Source organism: Patagioenas fasciata, chromosome Z, assembly GCF_037038585.1.
Source record: "Patagioenas fasciata isolate bPatFas1 chromosome Z, bPatFas1.hap1, whole genome shotgun sequence".
NCBI lineage: Eukaryota > Metazoa > Chordata > Aves > Columbiformes > Columbidae > Patagioenas > Patagioenas fasciata.
In genome coordinates this window covers 70,741,373-70,758,488 of record NC_092560.1, presented here as the reverse complement: position 1 = coordinate 70,758,488, position 17,116 = coordinate 70,741,373, and the positions used below count along the sequence as shown (strand labels likewise).

At 51.2% G+C, this 17,116-nt stretch overlaps 1 protein-coding gene across 5 annotated transcripts in view; it reads left to right on the top strand.

Annotated features, from left to right (window-relative positions):
• Nucleotides 1-17,116, top strand: part of ARHGEF28 (Rho guanine nucleotide exchange factor 28) — a 146,501-nt gene that overhangs the window by 76,068 nt on the left and 53,317 nt on the right. For all 5 annotated transcript variants that reach the window (XM_071802036.1, XM_071802037.1, XM_065860418.2 and 2 more), the window contains 2 exons: nt 943-1,087; nt 2,358-2,469. In XM_071802036.1, the coding sequence (XP_071658137.1) occupies nt 943-1,087; nt 2,358-2,469 (257 nt within the window). The remainder of the gene's footprint in view (nt 1-942; nt 1,088-2,357; nt 2,470-17,116) is intronic.

Genomic DNA, 17,116 nt, shown 5'->3' with positions numbered 1-17,116 from the left:
ATAAGGAAGTAGTTTTGGACACTATTGATAGGTTTGCCGTTTGATAAAGTGAATTGTAGTGATGTGTGAAGGAATTGTTGTGCTGTTTTTTCTGGTAGCAACTCTGGCTATTTAGAAATACCACACATAATTTAAAGTTTTATGTTGTAAGGCTGGAATGTTATTGCAAGCAGTCAACCATTCCTTCCAGTCACTGTGAAGAGACCATGAACTTGCCCTTGTAGCTAAAGAGACCCATTTTGGGAAACTCTGATTCTGCTGAGAAACCTTATTGCACTCAGGAACCCTTGCTGGTCAAACAGTCTCTAGGTGTTTGAAGTGTTGATTTAGCTGGACATTTTTCAGTCTCTTTATAGTCCTGTATGTTTTTAAGTTTAAATGTTTTGAAATGAATATGAGATTAGTAAGCGGACCCTCCTTCATCTCCATGTTAGTTTTCTCTTTCATCCTTGAGATGACCACAGAGAGATGTCTGTGAACAGCCATCATCAGGTCTTTTAAATGCATACACTCAAAAAACCATCCATACAAACGTACATATGTTAATACTGAAATCTGAGGTAGTTGTCTCAGTTCTCCTAATTGTCTATATAGAGAGGCAGGTACAGGCAGGTACATGCGTGGAAAAAAACATTTCATTTTAAGGGAGATGCTGAACATGGATCTGAAAGTCATCCTGCAGTGGAGGCTCTGGTGGGAATCTATGTGATTGTGGGTAGCATCTGTACTGAAGTTCAACAAGATTAGGCCAGGTGAGTCCTGTACAGAGGACTGAGTACCTTGACTGGGTGACTGCAAGCCTGAGAGGTGACTGACATAATCATGGTGGTTTGGGTTTTTCGTTGATCAGAGTATACAGCAGTATCTTTGCTTGTTGCATTAAGGTTGAGGTGGATTATTACTAGAATTCATGGGAATTAAAGACTTTGTTGTCTGCTGCAGTTCAAGTCTTGATGACCTTGAAGTAGACGGTGGAAGTGGAGGTGCTTCAGAGAGATCACACATTCCATACGCTCCCCTTGGCTCTTCAAAGGCCATGGCATGTAGCGGAGATGGATTAGACCTATCTACGAGTCTGCAGCCCAAGGTATTTGACACTATTTTGGTTTACATTGTTTTCCTTTTAAGTAAATCACTAAAAACATATGAGAAATATTTGAAGGGAAAAAAGAGTTCCCAGTTGGAAGTGCTGGGTGTTAGTTCCTCCAGAGAACAGCATGCTGTTGTTGTGGAGCTGGAGCTCCTCAGTTGTGGCTGGGCTTAGCAGCAGCCCTGGGAAGGTTCCATCAGAGATCTGCTTTGAAAAAGGCATCATTTGTCAGAAGAATTTCAAAGGAAATATCTTAGATTCAGTGAATCAGCATTTTCTAACCAAAATATATTTAATAAGTAAATGTTTAACCAGCTGTAGTTATGTAAAGGAATAACAGCTTTGTAAAGTATAAAACTTGTCTGCTCCTAGACTTAGGAAGGGTCATTTGGGTTTGCTACACTGATTAGTGCAGATCTCTCCTCCTAAATATGATTTTCTAAGGTGTCCGGACTCCATTCATTTTCTTAGATCATGGTGCCATTTCTAGGATCTTCAGACACATACATAGGAGTATTTTTTTTATTCATAGGGTTTCTTTATTAGATAGACTTCTTGCTGTTGTAGAGCTTTATTGTACGTTCACCAAATGATTACATAAAGGGAGAAAAAGAGTCTGGCACAAACACTGAATTAGATGTTAGGGCTACTTCTAAAAGCAATAAGGTAAGCAGTTTAGGAGGAGACTCTTTTGAAATGTAAATGATGTTTAAAAAATCGGGATGTCTTTTCGAGCTTTACAATTGACATATTTGGGGATCAGAAAGCCTTTTCAAACACAATTAAGAGAATGAAGAATGGAAAGAGAAAGAGGCTACCTCCTTTGTTTGGAAACTCTGACATCAGTAATTACCAAGGCAGGGCGTTAATCTACATGAAATGTTCTTGATGTATTAAAGTACTAAGATTCATCACTCTCTTGGTAAAAGAAGATAGCTTCGTCATTGATACAGTGGTTGACAACATTATTTGAATGGTGCTTATTACCAAACTGAAGAATAATGTAAGCTTTCTCTTAGTCTAACTTCCACCTGCAAATTATTACCTGTAATATAAAAAAATTATCATGGTGGAAATATAACAGGTTTCCTAAGAATTCAAATGAAGTTGTTAAAATTTGTACTTCAATTTAAAGCTTTAATGAAGCCAAGAAAATGTATGCATATGGTCATCTGTCTTTCAGAAATTCTGTCACTGATTTATTTTGTTTCTGTTGGTGATGCACTTTAAAATGGTGCAAGTTCTATTTTGCTCCAATTTCTTGTAGGAATGTATAGGGTCTGGCATTCGGTCACGGTCCTATTCCTACTCCTCGCCCAAAAGTTTATTAAGAAGACCTCGCATTCCTCAGGACTTCGCAGCTGGGGATTCAAATGAAGGTCAGTTCTCTGGCTTTGCATCTGCACAGCCTCCTCCCTTGCTTGCCTGCTTTGGTCCCAGCACTGATGGCTTTACTCAGGCCTACCCTGTCCCCTTGGTGCCTGTGTGCACAAGGTCTGTGCATACACAGACCTCACCAACATGTGCAGAAGCAGGGTTCAGCTGCCCTCAGGTACCCCTGCCATCATCCCTTGCTCTTCCCCCATTTATTGGTCCATCATACCCTTCCTGATACAGCAGCTCATCCTCAGGATGGTACGTGAACCGGGACAGCAAGAGCATCAGTCAGAAGTAATGCAGGCAAGGGTAGCAATCTTCTTAGGAGATCCTTACCCCAGCCTCCTGCTGGGTGCTGGGCTGAGACAGTGAGGAGGCTCACGACAACACAGGAGAGGAGACAAAGAAGGTGGATGGCCTCAGATTCCTGTAAGTTCCAGGGAATCTCTGGCACATGGATGGGCTGTGGTCTTCTTGACAGGCAGCAGAGCAAAACCAGCCTTTCCATCAAGTGGAGTTGGAGGAATCTCTGTAAGAAGCCTGTAATTTTTTACAAATTGGTTCTAACATGCTTTATTTCTAGACACATGGTTTCATATTTAGAAGACAACTCACACTCTTTGCAATGAGAGTATGGGTTATATTTGAAAACCACGCAAAGTGTGAAATACATACACATTGCTTTTTCATATCAATCACATAACTTAAAAATGACTTGCATTTCAAGAAACTTGGCCTCTGTGCCTGTAACCCTGTCCGTTGCCATACTTCCAGCTTGTCTCTACTTCCAGTATACCTTTAGCTTTCCATTAGTCCTGAGCAAGAGGCAGGACATGTGCTGGCTGGTTGTGAGTTACAGTGAACCTAATGGAGTGGACACCCATAGAAGTTGTGGATGCCCCGTCACTGAAATTATTCGAAGTCAGGTTGGTCAGTGCTTTGTACAACCCAACCTAGGGAAAGGTGACCCTGCCTATGTCAGAGGGGTTGGACTAGGTGATCTTTGAAGGTCACTTCCAACCCAAACCATTCTGTGATTCTGTCACACTGAATGTGCAAACACACAAAAGTTGTGGAAATGTTGTAATTAACTTTGAAACCAGTTAACAAATTCAAAAGCTGTTGGGAAGGTGAGGTGGAGAAAGCTGATGGGCATACATACAGTGACTGCAGACATCTTTTTTCCTTAAGAAATTGTGTTAAGCAGTGCAGCAAATAATTTGTCTATTGTTTCTCGAATTCACTGTAAGATTTCATGTCCCTTTCCAAGGAGGACTCTGTGCTGCAGCTTGCCGCATGTAGCTGTGCTGGTTTTCCACATCACTTAATGTGTTTGTAGCCGTTTTTATCCTACAGATTCGGTGAAAAGTCTTTGACAAAACAAGACAGAAAAAAATGGGGAAAGTGTGTCACAGGAGAAGACTGCATATCAGTGAAGCCCTGTGGTTTGTTCTTCAAACTAAAACTGAATTCCTTTAACCTGTCAGCTGAAGGACTGTTGGTGTCACAGCCCATTAAGTCTCATCCAGACACCGTTACCTGCTCTGTCCTGTTCTGGGCTCAAGCCCATGTCCTCTCCATTCTCTCTTCCCCAGGACAGTCAGTGCTGAACATACACCTGTCTTGTGGAGGGAATGGAAACCCTGTCCTGTCCATGCTTTGGGAACATGTTCTGCAGCCTGCACCGCAGATGCAGTGTGCTGCTGAGAGGGAGGGTGGTGGTCTGCTGAGGTTCCTGCTGGCATTTCCCTGCCACCAGCATGTCCTGCCTTGTCCCTCCCCTGCCAGTGTTTTGTGGAAATGGGAGCTTTGAACAAAGCATTTGACAGCTGGCAGTGGTGATTTCTGTGTGAGACAGGCATAGCTGCACTTGTTTTAAGCAGTCTCATGTGGGTACAGTACAAGCCCCAGAGCTTAGTCTGAGAAGCTAGGTCAGATAGTTCATCCTGATCTCTGCAGGATTGTGTCTGGGTTTGTGCAATGAAAACCTGCCCCTTCCTCTCTGTCCAGCTGCTACTGCTTCGGACATCTTGCTCAGGGCTTGGCTATGCAGGAGGGAGGTGCAGCTGACCTTGTACATTGCAGTTAAACATAAGCCAAAGCAGATGACTGCAGGATAGCAACAGGCTGGTCTTTCTTGCAAATATACAAGAAAAAAGTGAGAAATACCATCCATTTCTGATGGCAGCTTTTCAGTATGCTCAGGGTTAAAACAATTTACTACTTTCATTTGAGAAGGTATTACCTGGCGGTAACAATAAAAGCTTTGTCCCTGCTCTGTAGATGGTGTGCTTATGAGCAGTGGTGGATCCCTCCTTCAGGCTCTTTCACTTTCTAAGTCGGTGTCTCTGCTCCACCACTGTAGTAAGTACCACAATGCCAACCCCATGGTGCTCTTTTGCGTGAGGCTGTCTTCATCTCCCATGGGTACATGGACTTTGTTTCTTCCAAAAGCATCCTGCCCTACAGATTGTTCCTGGCAACTAGCTGAGATGCTATTTTAGTCTCGCCGCTTCTTTGGTAAATATTCTAGCACTCACTAAGCTGAAGTCTACATTTGTCTGAAGACATGCTGATTCAGTGAAGATTATTTAAGTTTGTGTCTAATTTTAAATAAGGCATAGGCTGGTGCTGCGACTTCGGCAGATGTTTAAGTAACTTTCTGAACCATACCCATGGCAGCTTCGCAAAAAATCTCTGCAAAATGGAATGACTTCTAATTTGAAAATTAGAGGGGTCTCAATCTTCCTTCCTGCGACCCCAACAGCCCAGCTGAATTACTTATCTTTTATTTTGCTTTTTAAACAATTTGTTGAAAAGTATCTCATGGAGTCCTGTGCAGCAGGAAGCTGTTGGGGACTGCCCTCTTTCTTTGATGGCCACTGGCCCTGTGTGGTCCCTCTCCTGCTCGTGGTTTCCAGTACCTGACTCCTCAGTTTCCCGATGGCCAGTTCCTCCATTTTCCAGTGCCTGACTTCATGGTTTCCCAGGGCCTAATTCCATGGTTTCCTGCTACTCGACTCCTCACTTTCCTGGTACTCAGTTCCTTGATTTCTTGGTGTCCAATACCATGGTTTCCTGGCGCTGACTCCTCAGTTTCCTGGTGACAGGGTCCTCTGTTTCCAGGTGCCCAATTCCACGCTTTCCCAGTGCCCAGTTCCATAGTTTCTTGGTGCCGATTCCTCGGTTTCCCGATGACCAATTCCATGGTTTCCCAGTAGCTGATTCCTCAGTTTCCCAGTGCTCGGTTCCATGGTTTCCCAGTGCTGACTCCTTGGTTTCCCAGTGCCCAAATCCATGGTTTCCTGGTGCCAACTCCTCAGTTTCCCGTTGCTCAGTTACTTGGTTTCCCAGTGCCCAATTCCATGGTTTCCCGGTACCCAGTTCCTCGGTTTCCCGGTGCCGACTCCTCAGTTTCTTGGTGCCTGGTACCTAAGTTTCCTGGTGTCCATTTCCATGATTTCCTGGTGCCAGCTCCTGGCTTTCCTTGTGCCTGGTTCCTCAATTTCCGAGTGCCCAATTCCATGCTTTACCGGTACCTGACTTCTCAGTTTCCCGGCACCCAGTTCCTCAGTTTCCTGGTACCCAATTCCTTGGTTTCCCGACACCCAGTTCCTTGGTTTCTTGGTGCCCAATTCTTTGGCTTCCCGTCGCCTGGTTCCTCAATTTCCTGGTGCCCAGTTCCTCGGTTTCCCAGTGCCCAGTTCCTTTGTTTTCCAATTCCTCAGTTTCCTGGCACCTGGTTCCTCAGTTTCTCAGTGCCCGATTACTCAGTTCCCCAGTGCAGTTTCACAGCACTCAGTTCCTCAGTTTCCTGGTGCCCAGTTCCTTGGTTTCCCAGGGCCCAATTCTTTGCTTTCCCAGCACCCAGTTCCTCAGTTTCCCACTGCCTGGTTCCTTGGTTTCCAATGCCCAGTTCCTTGGTTTCCTGGCACCTGGTTCACAGTTTTCCCAGCACCCGGTTCCTTGTTATCCTGGTGCCCAGTTCCTTAGTTTCCTGTAGCCCAATTCTTTCAGTTCCCGGCACCCGGTTCCTCGCTTTCCCGATGCTGGTTCCACAGTTTCCCAGTGTCCAGGTCCACAGTTTCCCAGCACCAGATTCCTCCGTTTCCTGACACTCATTTCCCCGGTTTCCCGGTACAGAATTCCTCAGTTTCACGGCACTAGGTTCCTCAGTTTCTCGGTCCCCAGTTCCTTGGTTTCCCGGTGCCAATTTTTTGCTTTCCCAGCACCCAATTCCTCGGTTTCCCAGTGCCCAGTTCCTCAGTTTCCTGGCACCCGGTTCACCATTTCTCCAGCACCCAGTTCCTCGTTATCCCGGTGCCCAATTCCTTGGTTTCCGGTGACCCAATTCTTTGGTTTCCTGGCATCAGGTTCCTCAGTTTCCCGGCACCCAATTCCTCAGTTTCCCAGTGCCCAGCTCCTTGGTTTCTCGGCACCTGATTCCTCAGTTTCCCAGCACCTAGTTCCTCAGTTTCCTGGTGCCCAATTCTTTGGCTACCTGGTGCCCAGTTCCTGGGTTTCCTGGTTCCCAGTTCCTCAGTTTCCAGTTCTCGTTTCCTCGCTTTCCCAGTGCCCAATTCCTCAGTTTCCCAGCATCCGGTTCCTTGATTTCCTTGGTTTCCAGGTGCCCAATTCCTTGGTTTCCCAAAGCCCAATGCTTTGGTTTCCCAGAACCCGATTCCTCAGTTTCCTGGTGCTGATTCCTCAGTTTCTCAGTGCCCAATTCCTTGGTTTCCCAATGCCCAATGCTTTGGTTTCCTGGAACCTGGTTCCTCGGTTTCCCTGCACCCATTTCCTCGGTTTCCCAGCACCCAATTCTTTGGTTGCCCAGGACCTCATTCCTTGGTTTCCTAGTGCCCAGTTCTTTGGTTGCCCGGTACCCGGTTCCTTGGTTTCCCGTTGCTTAGTTTCCAGGTTCCCCAGCACATGGTTCTGAGCTTTCCTGGCACCCGGTTCCTCAGTTTCCTAGCGCTGACTACTTTTGTTGTCCGGTACCTGGTTCCTTGGTTTCCCATTGCCCAGGTCCCAGGTTTCCCGGCACCCGGTTCCTCGGTTTCCCGGCGCCAGTTCCATGGTTTCCTGGCACCCAGTTCTTCGGTTTCCTAGTGACGAGTACTTTGGTTGCCCGGTACCCGGTTCCTTGGCTTCCTGTTGCCCAGGTCCCAGGTTTCCCAGCACCTGGTTCCTCCAATTCCCGGCGCCCAAATCTGTGGTTTCCCGTCACCTGGCTCCTCAGTTTTCCAGCACCCACTTGTATGGTTTCCCGGCACCCGGTTCCCAGGTTTTCTAACCCCGAGTTCTATGGTTGCCTGGTACCCGGTTCCTTGGTTCCCTGTTGCCCAGGTCCCAGGTTTCCTGGCACCTGGTTTCCTCGGTTTCCTGGCACCCGGTTCTTCGGTTTCCTGGGACCCAATTCTTTGATTGCCCGGGACCTGATTCCTTGGTTTCCTAGTGCCCAGTTCTTTGGTTGCCTGGTACCTGGTTCCTTGGTTTCCTGTTGCTTAGTTTCCAGGTTTCTTGGCACCTGGTTCTGAGGTTTCCTGGCACCCGGTTCCTCGATTTCCCGGCACCCGGTTGCTTGGTTTCCCAGCGCCCAATTCTGTGGTTGCCGGCGCCCGGTTCCTCGGTTTCCCAGCACCCAATTCTTTGGTTGCCCTGGACCCGGTTCCTTGGTTTCTTAGCGCCCAATTATCTGATTGCCTGGTACCAGGTTCCTTGATTTCCCATTGCTTAGTTCCCAGGTTTCCCAGCACGGGGTTCCTCAGTTTCCTGGCATCCAAATCTGTGGTTTCCCGTCACCTGTTTCCTCAGTTTCCCAGCGCCCACTTCTGTTGTTTCCTGGCACCCAGTTCTGCGGTTTCCTGGCGCGGAGTACTTTGATTGTCGGGTACCCGGTTCCTGGGTTTCCCGTCGCCCAGGTCCCAGGTTACCCAGCACCTTGTTCCTCGCATTCCCGGCGCCCATATCTGTGGTTTCCCGTCACCTGGCTCCCCAGTTTCCCAGCACCCACTTGTATGGTTTCCCGGCACCCGGTTCCCAGGTTTCCTAACCCCAAGTTGTATGGTTGCCCAGTACCCGGTTCCTTGGTTTCCCGTTGCCCAGGTCCCAGGTTTCCCAGCACCTGGTTCCTTGGTTTCCTGGCACCCAGTTCCTCGGTTTCCTAGCGCCGAGTACTTTGCTTACCTGGTACCCGGTTCCTTGTTTTCCCGTTGCTCAGTTCCCAGGATTCTCAGCACCTGGTTCATCTGTTTCCCGGCGCCCGATTCTGTGGTTGCCAGGTACCGGTTCCTTGGTTTCCAGGCATTCGGTTCCTCGGTTTCCAGGCATTCGGTTCCTCGGTTTCCTGCAGCCGCTTCCTCGGTTTCCTGGTACCCAGTTCTTTGGTTGCCCGGGACCTGATTCCTTGGTTTCCTCGTGCTTAGCTTCCAGGTTTCCTGGCACCTGGTTCTGAGGTGTCCTGGTACCCAGTTCCTCGGTTTCCCGGCACCCAATTCTTTGGTTGCCCTGGACCCGATTCCTTGGTTTCCTAGTGCCCAGTTCTTTGGTTGCCCGGTACCCCGTTCCTTGGCTACCCGTTGCTTAGTTTCTAGGTTTCCCAGCACCTGGTTCTGAGGTTTCCCGGCACCCAGTTCCTCAGTTTCCCGGCACCCGGTTCCTCGGTTTTCTAGTGCCCAATTCTTTTGTTGTCCGCTACCCAGTTCCTTGGTTACCCGTTGCTTAGCTTCCTGATTTCCTGGCACCTGGTTCTGAGGTTTCATGGCACCCCGTTTCTCGGTTTCCTGGCACCTTGTTCCTCGGTTTCCTAGCGCCGACTACTTTTGTTGTCCGGCACCTGGTTCCTTGGTTTCCTGTTGTCCAGGTCCCAGGTTTCCTGGCACCTGGTTCCTCGGTTTCCCGGCATCTGGTTCCTTCGTTTCCCAGTGCCCAATTCTTTGGTTTTCAGTAACCGGTTCCTCAGTTTTCCGGTGCCCAAATCTGTTGTTTCCCATCCCTTGGTTCCTCTGTTTCCCAGCGCCCACTTCTATGGTTTCCTGGCACCCAGTTCCTTGGTTTCCTAGCGCCAAGTACTTTGGTTACCCGGTACCTGGTTCCTTGGTTTCCCATTCCCCAGGTCCCAGGTTTCCCAGCACCTGGTTCATCGGTTTCCCGGCACCCAATTCTGTGGTTGCAAGGTACCTATTCCTCGATTTCCACGCAGTCGGTTCCTCGGTTTCCCGGAACCCAGTTTCTCTGTTTCCTGGCACCCAATTCTTCGGTTGCCCGGAACTTGATTCCTTGGTTTTCTAGTTCCCAGTTCTTTGGTTGTGCGGTAGCAGTTGCCTGGTTTCACGTTGCTCAGTTTGCAGGTTTCCCAGCACCAGACTCCTCGGTTTCCCGACTCCCAAATCTGTTGTTGCCAGGTGCCCAGTTCCTCGGTTTCCTGTTGCCTACTTCCTAGGTTTCCTAGCACCAGATTCCTCGGTTTCTCAGCGCCCAATTCTGTGATTTCCCGGCACCCAGTTCCTGAGTCCTGGCACCTCATTCCTCTGTTTCCCAGCACCCAACTCTTTGGTTGCCCGGGACCTGCTTCCTTTGTTTCCTAGCGCCCAATTCTTTGTTTGCCCGGTACCCGGTTGCTCGGTGTCCCGTTGCCCAGGTTCCAGGCTTCCCAGCACCTGGTTATTGGTTCCTGGCACCCTTTTCCTCTTTTTCCAAGGGCCCAGTTCTGTGGTGCCAGGTACCGGTTCCTCGGTTTCCAGGCAGTCGGTTCCTCAGTTTCCCGCAGCCGCTTACTTGGTTTCCTGGCACCCGGTTCCGCAGTTTCCTGGCACAGAATACTCTGGTTGCCCGGGACCTGCTTCCTTTGTTTCCTAGCGCCCAATTCTTTGTTTGCCCGGTACCCGGTTCCTTGGTTTCCCGTTGCCCAGGTCCCAGGTTTCCCAGCACCTGGTTCCTCGGTTTCCTGGCACCCGGTTCCTCGGTTTCCTAATGCCCAATTCTGTGGTTGCCAGGTACCGGTTCCTTGGTTTCCCGGCACCCAATTCTTTGGTTGCCCGGGACCCGGTTCCTTTGTTTCCTAGCACCCAATTCTTTGATTGTCCGGTACCAGGTTCCTTGGTTTCCCATTTCTTAGTTCCCAGGTTTCCCACCACCGAGTTCCTCACTTTCCTGGCGCCCAAATCTGTGGTTCCCCGTCACCTGGTTCCTCAGTTTCCTGGCTGCCACTTCTATGGTTTCCTGGCACCTGGTTCCTTGGTTTCCTAGTGCCGAGTACTTTGGTTGCGTGGTACCCGGTTCCTTGGTTTCCCGTTGCTTAGTTTCCAGGTTTCTCGGAACCTGGTTCTGAGGTTTCCCGGCACCCAGTTCTTTGGTTGCCCAGTACCAGTTCCTTGTTTTCTCGTTGCCCACTTCCCAGGTTTCCCAGCACCAGAATCCTTGGTTTCCTAGCGTATAATTTTGTGGTTTCCCGGCACCCGGTTCCTCAGTTTCCTGGCACCTCGTTCCTCCGTTTCCCAGCACCCAATTCTTTGGTTGCCTGGGACCTGCTTCCTTTGTTTCCTAGCGCCCAGTTCTTTGTGGGCCCTGTACCCGGTTCCTTGGTTTCTCGTAGCCAATTTCCCAGGCTTCCCAGCACCAGCTTCCTTGGATTCCCGGTGCCCAAATCTGTGGTTTCCCATCACCTGGCTTCTCAGTTTCCCAGCACCCACTTGTATGGTTTCCTGGCACCCGGTTCCCAGGTTTCCTAACGACGAGTTCTATGGTTTCCCGGTACCCGATTCGTTGGTTTCCCGTTGTCCAGGTCCCAGGTTTCTCGGAACTGGATCCTTGGTTTCCCGGCACCCGGTTCCTTGGTTTCCCAGTGCCCAATTCTGTGGTTTTCAATAACTGGTTCCTCAGTTTCCCGGCACCCAAATCTGTTGTTTCCCGTCCCTTGGTTCCTCAGTTTCCCAGCGCCCACTTCTATGGTTTCCTGGCTCCCAGTTCCTCGGTTTCCTAGCGCCGAGTACTTTGGTTACCCGGTACCCGGTTCCTTGGTTTCCCGTTCCCCAGGTCCCAGGTTTCCCAGCACCTGGTTCATTGGTTTCCTGGCACCCAATTCTGTGGTTGCAAGGTACCTATTCCTCGGTTTCCAGGCATTTGGTACCTCGGTTGCCCGGAACCCAGGTCCTCTGTTTCCTGGCACCCAATACTTTGGTTGCCCGGGACCTGATTCCTTGGTTTCCTAGTTCCCATTTCTTTGTTTGCCCGGTACCTGGTTTCTTGTTTTCCCATTGCTTAGTTTCCAGGTTTCCCAGCACATGGTTCTGAGGTTTCCTGGCACCCGGTTCCTCGGTTTTCCGGCACCCGGTTCCTCGGTTTCCTAGCGCTGACTACTTTTGTTGTCGGGAACCCGGTTCCTTGGTTTCCCGTTGCCCAGGTCCCAGGTTTCCAGGTACCCAGTACCCAGGTTTCCCGGCGCCCAAATCTGTGGTTTCCTGTCACCTGGCTCCCCAGTTTCCCAGCACCCACTTGTATGGTTTCTTGGCACCCGGTTCCCAGGTTTCCTAACCCCGAGTTCTATGGTTGCCCGGTACCCGGTTCCTTGGTTTCCCGTTGCCCAGGTCCCAGGTTTCCCAGCACCTGGTTCCTTGATTTCCTGGCACCCGGTTCCTCGGTATCCTAGCACCTAATTCTGTGGTTGCCAGGTACCGTTTCCTCATTTTCCTGACACCCAAATCTGTGGTTTCCCGTCACCTGGTTCCTCAGTTTCCCAGTGCCCACTTGTATGATTTCCTGGCACCCGGATCCTTAGTTTCCTAGCGCCGAGTACTTTGGTACCCGGTTCCTTGTTTTCCCGTTGCTCAGTTCCCAGGTTTCCCAGCACCTGGTTCATCTGTTTCCCGGTACCCGATTCTGTGGTTGCAAGGTACCTATTCCTAGGTTTCCAGGCATTCGGTTCCTCGGTTGCCCGGAACCCAGGTCCTCGTTTTCCTGGCACCCAATACTTTGGTTGCCCGGGACCTGATTCCTTGGTTTCCTAGTTCCCATTTCTTTGTTTGCCCGGTACCTGGTTTCTTGTTTTCTCATTGCTTAGTTTTCAGGTTTCCCGACACCTGGTTCTGACGTTTCCCGGCACCCGGTTCCTTGGTTTCTTAGTGCCGAGTACTCTGGTTGTCCGGTACTCAGTTCCTTGGTTTCCCAGCACCCAGGTCCCAGGTTTCCAGGTACCTAGTTCCCAGGTTTCCCGGCACCCTGTTCCTCGGTTTCCTAGCGCTGAGTGCTTTGGTTGTCCGGTACCCAGTTCCTTGGTTTCCCGTTGCCCAGGTCCCAGGTTTCCAGGTACCTAGTTCCCAGGTTTCCCGATACCCTGTTCCTTGGTTTCCTGGCGCCCAATTCTGTGGTTGCCCAGTACCAGTTCCTTGGTTTCTCGTTGCCCACTTCCCAGGTTTCCTAGCACCAGATTCCTCGTATTCCCAGCGCCCAATTCTGTGGTTTGCCGGCACCCGGTTCCTCGGTTTCCTGGCACCTCGTTCCCCCGTTTCCCAGGACCCAATTCTTTGGTTGCCCGAGACCTGCTTCCTTTGCTTCCTAGTGCCGATTTCTTTGGTTGCGCTGTACCCGGTTCCTTGGTTTCCCATTGCTTAGTTTCCAGGTTTCCCGGCATCCGGTTCCTCGGTTTCCTGGCACCAGGTTCCTCGGTTTCCTAGTGCCGAGGTTTCCTAGTTTGGTTGCTCTGTACCCGGTTCCTTGGTTACTCGTTGCTTAGTTTCCAGGTTTCCCAGCACATGGTTCTGAGGTTTCCTGGCACCCGGTTCCTCGGTTTCCTAGCGCTGACTACTTTTGTTGTCGGGAACCTGGTTCCTTGGTTTCCCGTTGCCCAGGTCCCAGGTTTCCAGGTACCCTGTACCCAGGTTTCCCGGCGCCCAAATCTGTGGTTTCCCGTCACCTGGCTCCCCAGTTTCCCAGCACCCACTTCTATGGTTTCCTGGCACCCGGTTCCCAGGTTTCCTAACCCCGAGTTCTATGGTTGCCCGGTACCCAGTTCCTTGGTTTCCCGTTGCCCAGGTCCCAGGTTTCCCGGCACCTGGTTCCTCGATTTCCTGGCACCTGATTCCTCGGTGTCCTAGCGCCTGATTCTGTGGTTGCCAGGTACCAGTTCCTCAGTTTCCTGACACCCAAATCTGTGGTTTCCCGTCACCTGGTTCCTCAGTTTCCCAGCGCCCACTTGTATGGTTTCGTGGCACCCGGATCCTTAGTTTCCTAGCGCCGAGTACTTTGCTTGCCTGGTACCCGGTTCCTTGTTTTCCCGTTGCTCAGTTCCCAGGTTTCCCAGCACCTGGTTCATCTGTTTCCCGGCACCCGATTCTGTGGTTGCCTTTTACCAGTTCCTCGGTTTCCAGGCATTCGGTTCCTCTGTTTCCAGCTATTTGGTTCCTCGTTTTCTCGCAGCCGCTTCCTCATTTTCCAGACACCTGGTTCCTCGTTTTCCTGGCACCCAATTCTTTGGTTGCCCGGGACCTCATTCCTTGGTTTCCTAGTGCCCAGTTCTTTGGTTACCCGTTGCTTAGTTTCTAGGTTTCCCGGCACCTGGTTCTGAGGCTTCCTGGCACCAGGTTCCTCAGTTTCCTGGGACCCGGTTCCTTGGTTTTCTAGCGCCCAATTCTTTGGTTGCCCAGTACCCGGTTCCTTGGTTTCCCATTGCTTAGCTTCCAGGTTTCCCGGTACCTGGTTCTGAGGTTTCCTGGCACCCGGTTCCTTGGTTTCCCAGCACCCAATTCTTTGGTTGCCCAGTACCAGTTCCTTGGTTTCTCGTTGCCCACCTCTCGTTGCCCACCTCCCAGGTTCCTCGGTTTCCTAGCGCGGAGTACTTTGATTGCCCGGTACCCGGTTCTATGGTTTCCCGTGTCCCAGGTCCCAGGTTTCCCGGCACCTGGTTCATCAGTTTCCTGGCACACAGTTCTGTGGTTGCAAGGTACTGGTTCTTCGGGTTCCAGGAAGCCGGTTCCTCAGTTTCCCGCAGCTGCTTCCTCGGTTTCCTGGCACCTGGTTCCTCGGTTTCCTGGCACCCAGTTCTTTTGTTGCCCGGGACCTGATTCCTTGGTTTCCTAGTGCCCAGTTCTTTGGTTGCCCGGTAACAGTTCCTTGGTTTCCGTTGCCCAGTTCCCAGGTTTCCCAGCACCTGACTCCTTGGTTTCCCTGCGCCCAAATCTGTGGTTGCCAGGTACCCGGTTCCTCCGTTTGCCGTTGCCTACCTCCCAAGTTTTCCAGCACCCAGTTCATCGGTTTCCAGGCACCCAGTTTCTCCGTTCCTGATACCCGCTTCCTTGGTTTCCCAGCACCCCTTTCCTCAGTATCCCGGCACCCGGTTCCTTGGTTTCCTGGCACCTGGTTCCTCAGTTTCCCAGCACCCAATTCTTTGGTTGCCCGGGACCTGCTTCCTTGGTTTCCTAGCGCCGATTTCTTTGGTTGCCTGGTACCCGGTTCCTTGGCTTCCCGTTGCTTAGTTTCCAGGTTTACCGGCACCCGGTTCCTCGGTTTCCCGGCACCCGATTCTTCGGTTTCCTAGCGCCGAGTACTTTGGTTGTCCGGTACCCGGTTCCTTGGTTTCCTCTTGCCCCGGTCCCAGGTTTTCCGGTACCTGGTTCCAAGGTTTCCCGGCACCCGGTTCCTCGGTTTCCCGGTGCCAAATTCTGTGGTTGCCAGGTAACGGTTCCTTTGTTTCCTGGCACCCGTTTTCTCATTTTCCTGGCACTCAGTTCTTTGGTTGCCATATTCCCGTTCCTTGGTTTCTCTTTGCCCACTTTCCAGGTTTTCTAGCACCAGATTCCTTGGTTTCCCAGCGCCCAATTCTGTGGTTTCCCGGCACCCGCTTCCTCAGTTTCCTGGCACCTCGTTACTCCGTTTCCAGCACGTAATTCTTTCGTTGCCCGGGACCTGCTTCCTTTGTTTCCTAGTGCCCAGTTCTTTGATTGACCAGTACTAGGTTCCTTGGTTTCCCACTGCTTAGTTCCCAGGTTTCCCAGCACCGGGTTCCTCAGCTTCCCGGCGTCCAAATCTGTGGTTTCCTGTCACCTGGTTCCTCAGTTTCTCAGCGCCCACTTCTATGGTTTCCTGGCACCCGGTTCCTCGGTTTCCTAGCGCCGAGTACTTTGGTTGCCCAGTACCCGGTTCCTGGGTTTCCCGTGTCGCAGGTCCCAGGCTTTCCAGAACCTGATTCATCCGTTTCCCGGGACCCAATTCTGTGGTTGCCAGGCAGTCGGTTCCTCAGTTTCCCGGCGCCCAATTCTGTGGTTGCCCGGGACCTGGTTCCTTGGTTTCCTAGTGCCCAGTTCTTTGATTGACCGGTACTAGGTTCCTTGGTTTCCCATTGCTTAGTTCCCAGTTTTCCCAGCACCGGGTTCCTCCGTTTCCCGGCGCTAAAATCTGTGGTTTCCTGTCACCTGGTTCCTTTGTTTCCCAGCGCCCACTTGTATGGTTTCCTGGCACCCAGTTCCTCGGTTTCCTGGCACCCAGTTCCTCGGTTTCCTAGCGCCGAGTACTTTGCTTGCCCGGTACCCAGTTCCTTGGTTTCCCGTTGCCCAGGTCCCAGGCTTCCCAGCACCTGGTTCATCGGTTTCCCGGCACCCAATTTTGTGGTTGCCAGGTACCGGTTCCTTGGTTTCCAGGCAGTCGGTTACTTGATTTCCCACAGCCGCTTCCTGAGTTTCCCGGTACCCGGTTCCTCAGTTTCCTGGCACCCGGTTCCTTGGTTTCCTGGCACCCAGTTCTTTCGTTGCCCTGATTTCTTGGTTTCCTAAAGCCCAGTTCTTTGGTTGCCCGGTACACGGTTCCTTGGTTTCCTGTTGCTTAGTTTCCAGGTTTCCTGGCACCCGGTTCTTCGGTTTCCCGGCACCCGGTTCTTCGGTTTCCCGGCACCCGGTTCTTCGGTTTCCCGGCACCTGGTTCTTCGGTTTCCTGGCACCCGGTTCTTCGGTTTCCTAGCGCCGAGTACTTTGGTTGTCCGGTACCCGGTTCTTTTGTTTCCTCTTGTCCAGGTCCGGGGTTTCCTCTTGTCCAGGATTACCTGGTTCCAAGGTTTCCTGGCACCCAGTTCCTCGGTTTCCCGGTGCCAAGTTCTGTGGTTGCCAGGTAACGGTTCCTTTGTTTCCTGGCACCCGTTTCCTCATTTTCCTGGCACCCAATTCTTTGGTTGCCCAGTACCCGTTCCTTGGTTTCTCATTTTCCACTTCCCAGGTTTCGTAGCAGCAGAGTCCTAGGTTTCACAGTGCCCAATTCTGTGGTTTCCCGGGACCAGGTCCCTCGGTTTCCTGGCACCCGGTTCCCAGCACCCAATTCTTTGGTTGCCCGGGACCTGACTCCATGGTTTCCTAGTGCCCAGTTCTTTGTTTGCCTGGTACCCGGTTCCTTGATTTCCCGTTGCTTAGTTTGCAGGTTTCCCGGCACCAGGTTCGAAGGTTTACTGGCACCCAGTTCCTCGGTTTCCTAGTGCCGAGTACTTTGGTTTCCCGGCACCCGCTTCCTCAGTTTCCTGGCACCTCCTTCCTCCATTTCCCAGCACCCAATTCTTTGGTTGCCCGGGACCTGCTCCCTTTGTTTCCTAGCGCCCTATTCTTTGTTTGCTCAGTACCCGGTTCCTTGGTTTCCCATAGCCCAGTTCCCAGGCTTCCCATCACCGATTTCCTTGAA